A 9,967-nucleotide genomic window follows, 5' to 3' on the forward strand; every position below is an offset into this window, starting at 1 on the left:
GGGCTCCCAGCATCACATGGCTGCTGGGTCTCTAAGTTCCGGAGAAAGTCCTTAACCTTTCAGGTTTGTAAGTGTCTTGCCAAAATTCAGTGGCACCAGCTGAGGCTGGGGTCTGTACCTGTCCCCATGCATCCTCAGACCCGATTCCCTTTGCTGGAACTGATGGAGGCAGAGTCAGACCTAGATGTTTATAGCGGCTCCTGTGGCTGCTCCCCAGATAGGCTGACATGCTGCCACCATGGGCTGCAAGGGGCTCTCGCCAGGAGCCCTGAATCTCAGCGTCAGGAGGGAAAAGGACTCTGATAGCACTGCCCACTCAGCTGCCCTCAACTCCCGCATAGCCACCAGGTCCGCTCCAGTCCTCCACCAAGCTGCCATGAAAAGCTGCCTCCATCAGTGTTTTCTCACCCTACCCGGGCAGGCCCTAAAGGCATCATCCTGCAATAGCACAGGGTGGGGTGGGGAAGGGACAGGCAAGAGTGGGTTGCCAAGGGGCCCCTGAAATCAGTGCTGGGAGCCCAGCCCAGCCCCGCAGGCTGCGTTTACATCCAGCTGCGCTGTTGCCACTGCAGCTGGTCAGGGTGAGGAGGAGCTGCCTCTGCTGCCCCCTTCCACCACCCCAGGTAAAAACACAGCCTCTGGCATCACCTTAGGGCTGGAAGAGGAGAGGACTCGTTCTTCTGACTCAGTGCTTCTCAACTATGGCTGCACATTAGAGTCACTTGGGTGCTTCTAAAAGTCACCGTGTCCGGACCAATTAAATCAGGATTTCCGGGAACAAGGCCCAGGCATGGGTGATTTTTAGCGCTCCCAGGTGATTCTGATGGGCAGCGGTTGGAGCCGGGTGCTGACACTGGAGAACCCCCTCCTCCCCGCTGTCCCCAGGGCCTGGATACAGGGGCGAGATGTTTGCAGACCGTGGTCTCAGTGGTGCTGTTTTCCTGATTCTCTGCAGGAAGGGCCCTGTAGAAGCAAAGCCAGAGTGCCAGGAGACAGAAACGAAGCCAGCGCCAGCCGAAGTCAAGACGGTCCCCAATGACGCCACACAGACAAAGGAGAACGAGAGCAAAGCATGATGGGTGACGAGAACCGAGCAAAGATCAAAATAAAAAGTGACACAGCAGCTTCACCAGAGCATTTCCAACACCACAGACACACACACACACACACACACACACACACACACGCACACACACACACATCTCATTTCTCTAGTGTCTTTTGCCTTTAAAAAAAAACTAAACAGATAAAACATGGGAATCTTATAGAAAGGGTCCCTTTGTTAGCACTCACTTGTAAGAAAATGAGACAAAAAGGTTAAACCCACAGCCAAACTAGGACACTCCGTTCCCTGAAACCATTTAAAAATCAGACAAAAGGACCCCAAATTAAGAATCTAGGAAGCTCAGAAACAAAATCTAGGTTCAGGAAGACCACACTTGGTGTTACCCGATTGGCACAGACCAGTTTCAGAGAAATAACTTTCAGGCACTAAGACTAATCGAATGAACAAAGTCCACAGTTTATTTTTATACTTTCAGTCAAGTTTGAACTCTGTAAAACCTCATAAATAAGTTATAATTTCTGTTCACTTTGTATTTGTTCAGTATGCAAAGTGTGTCACCCTTTCTAGCTGAATTCAATTCCCACGTAGACTCTTATTTTGTAGGAAGAATGCCAAATTGCAGCTTCTGGGGGTAGATCTCAATTTGCAGTATTCAGACTTATTTTTCTTTCTTTTACATTCTTTTTTTTTTCTTTCTGCCAACTTTGTTTTCCAGTGTTTACAAGGTGACAAATGTTCGACTTTGGTTGTGTTTAAATGTCCATGTGAAATAGCTGCCTTTTATTTTTTAAGGTAACAAATACCACCTAGAGGTAGGTAGGATCATCCCACGCTTGCTTTAGCACAGGACGACTTCACAAAACATGATTGTTTACAGCTGCTCTTCCCCTCTTTTCTGATCTGCAGTTTTTGCCTGGGTCCCACTCAGGTGAAAATCCATCTCATTCTGGAATGGTTTTGCTTTTTCAATTTTTGGTTATTTTTGTGTTTCTTTGGGGGTTAGACCACTTTCTGATTAGCCGCCACCTGCCTGCATCTGTGAAAAGGGATCTGCTCCCAGGCGTTCTCACCCTTCTTTTGAAGGACTCCTTAGGCTTTGTTGAATGAAGCAGAGAAGATTGTATAGTTGGGGCTGGTCTTGGTGAACACACATTATTACCCCACACATCCCCTTTGTGTAGAAAGCCAAATAAAATATATACATACCATTTCCTTTTGAGCCCAGAATCTAGATTTGAGCGGAAGAGCATGTGTGCTTCAGGGAATTAGTGTCTTTTTTTGGAAATCTGTTGAAGTAAAGTAACATCGGCCTTCTGTTCACTTAGGCAGCATTTATAGAAACAAAAGAGAAAAGAAACAACCTACTGTCTGGAGTCATAACACAACTTTCCTGGATTGGAAACCAAGTGGGGGAAAAATACAGAAACTTTCAGGGGGATGGGAGGGCGGGGAGAAGGGAAAAGCCAGCCCTTTGTATAGAAATTTTGCTTTTTTTTTTTTTCCTCATTCTACTTTAGAACTGCAAGCTTGTGCACTGTGGATGCGTGAATATTTTAGTGTGAAACGTGTTTTTGTCATAGTATTGAAATAAAACTTCAACATAGTTTGGTTGTGGAAGGTATAGCAGATAGTTCAGAAAAAAATATTCAGGAAACAAAAATCACTCTTAAAAGGAATCGAAGCCTTTAAACAAAGAAAAGGAAATACAAATGATGATGATGATGATGAAGATGACGCTAAGTAAACAGAAATCAGTACTCCGCATGCGCTCCTCTCCTAAGGTACAAAGCAGCAAGAGGTTAGGGTGGCAAGGCTGCCTCTGGGTCGATTCTGTGGGCCAGTCTCCCCAATGTTCTGACACTTCTGCAGTCCCATCAGTGGCGATGCTAAATTATACTTTCAAACTGTGAAGAATAACGGTCTTGTCATTTGCTCAATGTGGGGTTATGTTGCATTTTCTCAGCTCCTGGGGATGGAAATGGAGGATCCCAGAACACACAGCCCTGGCCCCTTTGATTCTAGGGCCAGCACAGATCTCTGGTTCAAATGCACAGGCCCTCAGGATAGAGGAACATGAAGAGAGATCTTGGAACACACAGTAGAATATGAGAGCCTGGGTGTCTGAGACCGGGAGGGCCCAGCAGTGAGGGGCAGGCTCTTCCAGTCACCAGGCTGTTCAGCGGACTCAGTTCCTCATCTTGCAGTGTCGATGGCTTTGCCACACCAGGCCAAGCCCATGCCATGCCTTGTCAAGACTGTCAAAGTGGTTATGGTTAGGTCAACTGATTTTGGTTCTGATGGTTAGAAAGAAACAGGTCAGCTCTCAGATCACCTGGCCCGGGGCAGCTGACCCCCTAGAACCCTGGCTCTGCCATTAGCTAGGACCTAAGACTCTGCCCACATTTTGGTCTGTTCTCTCCCATTACATGTAGGTTTGTCTTAGCATGCAAGAGTTTTCCTTTTTTAAAAAAAAAGTAAATAAGCAATGCTTTCTCTAAAATCAAAGAGGGAGTCATTTTATTCCAAGATGTTTTATCTTTTATGTTAAGAGATCAAAGCTTATAATTTTCTTTTTTTTTAATTTTTGAAGGAGGGATCAACTCCACCAGTTTCCAATGTCTATGTGTCTATGTGTGTATGTGCCATACATATGTATTCACATGAAGACCGGCATGGCCAAGTTCTGCTGGAGGAGCACTCAAGTGTGATGAGCAGGGCCACTGGACCCTGCAGGGCTGTGGTGTACATAGTGCAGCTTTGGAGGTGGAACTCTATTTTCACACTTTTCTATGGAGCCTTCCGAGTCCCAGGTTTTCACTCGAGGCGTCTGTCTGGACGGCGGTTTTCAGACCTCCATTAACATCCCTACCCAGCATTCTGTACTTCGGGGGCCTTTCTCTCTTGTTATAAAACTTTTTACCAAGTGAAACATCGATACCACCTTTGTTTCCATTCTCACTGGTGTAAATACTGAGTACTAACTGAGAATTTTGACTTTGCATTCTGTCAGAATACTTGTGTTCAATAAAAATTGAAAGAAAAAAAGTTATTATGATCATACTGGGGTTTATTTCGATGCGGTGAGAGTCTGTTCTGTGCATCAGATGTGGACATGCGTGTGGTAGTTCCTTTAGGACCTTGCGTGCGAGGAAGGTTAGTGAAGTCTCAGTGTCTTGAGTTCATGTGTTGCCTGAATGATACTTTCTGTATTTTTTCTCGCAGGTTGATAGATGAGAGCCCTAATTTAGAAGGGGCAGACATCAGATTCAGAAAGGTTTCCTTCAAACCCTGGTTCTGCTGCTCCCTGTTTGACCTTGAAAGAGTTGCTTAATCTCCCGAAGATTCAGTTTCCTTTTCTGACACACAGGAAATACCAAGAAAAGAGAGTTAGGGTGCTGGTTGATGAATGAAACCATGTACACGAAGGCCTAGTGTCTGCTTTCTTGGCACACAGTGGGAACTCGATCAGTGAGATTTGGTGCTGTTGGCATCCCGGGTGTGCGATACCATCAGACCTAATCGTAGTAACAGTCAACACCTGAACTTCAAGATTTCAGCAATAAGGTAATGGCATGGAGCTTATTCTAAAATAAGTAATGCCTCCCTCTTACTGCTTTGGCCTGTCTCTCAGTGTTTAGAGCCATCATTCAGCCCCTGGAGTTTATTATGTCTCTAAGCTAGACAAAGAGTGAATATAACATTGCCTCAGCTAAGCATTCTCTTGTATATGCTCCTGGCTGTGTCTGAAAGCAGCAGCTGCTAGAGTTGGAATTGTCCATTAGGCTGTGGAATTGGGAGTTCCTGGACAAGACCTGCTATAGAACCAAGGCTAAGGTAAAGCGAGGGAGAATCCAAGGGCACAAAATGTAAGGAGGTGCTCACTCTCGAGGCCAACCCTGCAGTTACATGAATCTGAGAGTGATACGTCCTTCAATTTTGCATCCTTCAGTTTTGCCTCGCTTGCCTGTAATAATGACACAGAGCCATATGCATCTATACGATTTTCTTTGCTCCAGATTTCAGCTGCATATGACAGGCTAAGACTAAAACACATTGTTTACAAGATTTGGAGAAAACATGAAATGATGACAGTCTCCGTTCATCCATGGGGGCTTGCTTCCAGAGCCTTCCCCTTCGGGCTAGTTTCCTCTCAGATTCATTCAGTATTCATAGAGCATCTCCAAGGTGTTTGGGTTACTGGGATGTGGCAGTGAGCAAGGCAACTCTTTCTCATGTAGGTTACATTCAAGCCTGGGAGTGGGGCAGACAGTAGACACGTAAACATCCAATGTGCTATGGTGGTTCTCCCTTTCTTCATTCTAGACACATAGTGGGATTCCCCTCACTTAAAGGTAGGCATGGCCAGATGACTTGCTTCAGTAAATGGAATATGAACAGAAGTAGCTTGTGCCACCTCCAGGCACAGCCTTTGTCATGCCCGTTTCCCCCACACCCCCTATAGCAATCAGCAATGCTTCAGGCGATGGAAGTGCCATCACCTGGGCTCAGAGTGAAGGATGTGAACAGGTGCTCCATGATGGACATGGAGTGTGTGAGAGGGATGAGCCAGTGGTTGTTGGTAAATGTTTAATGGCCAACTCTCCAAGGGAGAAGGGCAACGTGTGTGTGTGCACACATGTATGTGTTTAACTTATAAAGGATGCCATTGACAAATAATAAAATATACAGTATTCTACATTGAAATTGCATCTATCCAACTGATACCCACAGAATGCTTTGGTTCATTTTTTGCTGAAGTCTTGTATCCATAATCAGTTTGTGGTTCCCATTCACAAAGGACTGTAGTTCCAACCTGCATGTTGGCTGATGCATTCATTTATGTTAACAAATAAGATGAAACAATAAAGACATATGTTAGAACTTCACTCATCCATCTATGATGTGAGTGACTTCTTTGTTGAATCGGGGTAAGTTTTTGAATACTAGAGAAATACTGCCTCAATTTTTTGTGCCGTTCGTTCACAGTGTAACAGCTGCAGACATGGCACACTTGTGAGTTTAATCTGAATCATAAAATATTTCCCCATTACTTCCATAAGTCTAGACAAGCACTAAAAAAAAAATAAATCAAACCTTGATTTGTAGCATTTACTGACTTCAGCAGTGTGTAAATACTCTCAGTATGACTGATTTCAATATGGCCTCACCAGACGAGGAGTTAGGTAGAGATGCATAGTAGCATGTCATTATATAATACTGTATTTCCACCATGCAGATACAAGAGAAATAACGTCAAGTGCATAGGTAATAGTAGTATGTAGTAATAATAAAATTTTTAATATATCAATAATAGTAGTAAAGTAAGTAGTAATATAATTAAGAAGCGATGCATTTTGAGTATTGCCTTTGGTTTTAATATAATTTACTTAATTATAACTTTATATAATTTAACTTTTTATAAATTATATATGTTTATGTAACAACTGGCTCACAAATTTCCTGAAAAGTTAGCAGTTGGCTCTCTGGAGCCAGTACAAGCTGGCTCCAGCATATCACTGGAAAACCCTTTATATTATAAACCACTTAAATTTGGGATTTGTAACCTTACCATTATTTAGCCTATCATGGCTAACTCAGGGAATGGTAAGTGCAGAGGAGAACAGTGCATCTAGGTAAAGGGGTTATGGAGTATTATTTTATATAGGGCAATCAGTGTAGTACTCTCTGAAAAGGTGACATTTGAGCAGTGACGTGAAAGAAGCAAGGAACTGAACTGTGCAAATATCTGAAGGAAGATATTTCAGGCAGAGAGAACAGCACGTGCAAAGGTCCTGAGGTAGGGACTTGGCTAGTGTCTTTGAGGAAGAGCAAGAGGCCAGTGTGGCTGGAACAGAAAGCAAAAGATGGGGTGGAGCAGAGAATAAAGAGATAGGAGATGACTCAGAAGTATCTATGAGCTAGACTGCACAGGATCTGTAGACTATTGTTAGAATTTTGCCTTTTCTTCAAGTGGGATGGAAAGCCAAGGGATGTTTTTGCCAGAAGACTGACATGACTTGAGTATTAAAATGAGCACTCTGGCAGCTGGGTGGATAACAGATCACAGGAGGGCAAGAGCAGATGTAAGGATACCAATGAGGAGGCGATGATCCAGAGGGGACAGGATGATGTGCTTGCAGCAAGCTACAGCTGGTGGAAGGGTGAGCAGTGGCCAGTTCTGGACATGTACTAAAGGTAAAGCCAGCAAGATTGGATAATAGATTGGATGTGCGGTTTGATAGAGGAATCACTGCTGACTTTCAGATTTTGAGTCTACACATTTGAAAGGATAGAGTTGCCATTTGCTTTCTAAAAGGAGCGCAGGAGAAGCAGATTATTTGGACGATGGAACGTTTGTCTCAGGACACTTGAAGCCTGGGATATCTGTGAACACCTGAGCAGAGATTTTGAGTAGGCTAAAGTTTGAGAGGTCCAGACTGGAGATTCACGAAGGAGCTGTCCACATAGTGCTTGTACTTCAAACTCTGGGACTTGGCGTGATCACCATGGGATACCCCCAAGTATATAGATTAAAGAGAGAAAAGAACTAAGCAGGAGGCCCAGGAAGTAAAATGCACAGGCAGCTCCATCTCAAGGAGAATTGTCAGAAATTCCTACTACACCACTCGCAGCCTCACCTTGGAGGACAAGGTCAGGAGAGGCAGTGACTCGGTGTCTCCTTTCCAGGTGGCCCACTCTTCCCAGTCCCTTAAGAGAACTTGCATCTACCTGTCCTGTTGCCTGGAAAGCATGGGTATACTCTGGAGTTTAGAAAATAAATTTATCTTGTAGCTAGAAAAAGATTTCCTGGGATCCTTGTTGCCCTGGGTGTTTCCATGATCACCGCGACACTGGCTAGTGTCCCCCATTGCTTTCCAGACCCTCATACCCCCTTCACCTGATTTAACCCTGATGCTACTGGGGCAGGCAGAGTAGGGCCTCTGAGTGTTGGGGTGGAGAGTCACCCTAACATTACCAGTGAAAGCAAGGCACCTATGCGTCCCTCCAGGTGAAGGTCTCATATAAGCTAGGCTTGGATGGTAGAATTAGACGAAGGGAGGCTGCATTAGATTGCACCTGGTGGCCTCCAATCCACTGCCCTCACTCTGGACAGAATGACTTGTGCAGAATGGGCATCTCATCCCATCTCTGGCTGCCCCCAACAAGATCTTCAATGGCTCCTAACGACCCTTAGGAGAGAATGCAAGCTTTTTAACAAGACTAACACAACCCATCTTGGTCAGGTCTTGCTTACTGCTCCAGCCCCAGTTCTAGCACTCCTAAAACTTGTACCTATGCTCCAGCCCTGCTGAACTACTTGTGGGTCCTAAAATGATCCACATTCTCTCCCACCCCCCTGAGCTTACACAAATTATGTTTCATTTTGCTTCAATGCCTGGAATTGTTAAACACGTTTGACTGTATTTTAAAGATGAACACCATTTACGGTAGCTTTAATGGCATTTCCTAAGCAGAGCTTGGTTGTCTGGGTCCAGGCTAGATTGCGATAAAGGAAACACAAGCATTTCCTCTGACCAGAGACCCAGGGAGGGATGGGGCCTCTCATGTTCCTGACCCATTTCTGTGGAGCTAGATGTGTTGTCATATCAGAGGGTAAGTCAGGAGTTGCTGGCTGAGCACTGGAACTCTTGGGAATGGGGTCACTTGGTCTTGAGAGGAGCAGGATGATGGTCGTGGATGTGGGACCAGTAGTGATGGCAGCAGAGATTCTTAGGGAGACCAGGCTAGAGCTTGGCTATTCAGGAAAATATTCTCCCAGGCAGGGCAACACGTGTCCAGTACTTTGCATGATGCTCTTGATTCACTGAATATTCCTGGAAGCTTGTAGAAGCTCCGTGGAGTGTGGCAACATGCACTTCTGTGCTTGGGCAATCACCGTGGAGTAGCTTGTATGCAGAACTAAGTATTAAGGTTTGTTTATTTTTGCCATTTCCCTGCCTATCTGACTTGTTCTCAAATAATGCTAAGGAAAGAAAGGTAGGGTGATAACATGGCTGCTTTCCCTATTAGATGTGGTCATGTAATAAAATATTCTGAAGGATGGAAAACTGGTAGAGGTACATCCAAGCAGAGAAAACTCAGTTCCATTCCTCTCCTCCCTCCTAAATTATTCTGCCAGGTTCTGGGATTCCCATAAGACGATCAACAAACTTCCCTATGCTTTCACCTTCCCTGTCAATGTGTTTGCATCACCTTTCCTTACTTGTTTCTCCTCTTCTCCAAACACTGATTCCTGGACGCTGCTACTTATTCTGCACCCTGAGTGCCCCAGGATCTGGGCACAGGGGCTGTGTCTTGCTCGCCCCTTATTGTGACCTCCAGACTATCATTCCCTCACTTTGTTTTCAGGCTGATGTTCCACCAAGGCTCAGGCCACTGAGTCCTCCAGGCTGCCACTGCCAAGTGCAGAATCCTGAATATGCAGTTACTTGTGAAGATTTTAATCTTTAGCCTATGATCCTCCTCTCTCCTGAAGGTCCACCATCATCCTCAGTGACTTCAGTACATTATATGGGCAATTCCTCCAATACACAGGCCCCTCATCTCCAATGACTTTCCTCTTCATTCCACTTAAGCCACTTTTTCTCTTGGCCAAACTCTGGGCTGATCATGCCATTCACCTGAGTCAGAGTCCAGAGTCCCCACTCTCCCACACTCCCTTGGATCCATCTAGCTCACTCACCCAGCTAGTCTCATACATCAGTTCTTTGTCCTTGCTCAGACTCCTAGGTTTTCCTCTATTTGCCACATCCTCCCTTCACCTCTGTCCTTATTCAGCCTCAATTCTCTGGTTTAGCACGGCAGCCACACAGTCAGTGATATCAGAAACTTCCTTGCCTCGATGCTGTCATGTTGCATCTGTCTTGTAGAACTCTAGCC

At 45.0% G+C, this 9,967-nt stretch overlaps 1 protein-coding gene across 5 annotated transcripts in view; it reads left to right on the top strand.

Moving 5' to 3' along the window:
- NCAM1 (neural cell adhesion molecule 1) overlaps positions 1–4,111 on the top strand; it is a 313,081-nt gene extending 308,970 nt beyond the window's left edge. For all 5 annotated transcript variants that reach the window (XM_025355124.1, XM_025355125.1, XM_025355123.1 and 2 more), the window contains one exon: positions 956–4,111. In XM_025355124.1, the coding sequence (XP_025210909.1) occupies positions 956–1,076 (121 nt within the window). In that variant the 3' untranslated portion in view covers positions 1,077–4,111. The remainder of the gene's footprint in view (positions 1–955) is intronic.
- Positions 4,112–9,967: the final 5,856 nt, after the last annotated feature.

The sequence above is a fragment of the Theropithecus gelada genome, chromosome 14 (assembly GCF_003255815.1).
Source record: "Theropithecus gelada isolate Dixy chromosome 14, Tgel_1.0, whole genome shotgun sequence".
NCBI classification, from domain to species: domain Eukaryota; kingdom Metazoa; phylum Chordata; class Mammalia; order Primates; family Cercopithecidae; genus Theropithecus; species Theropithecus gelada.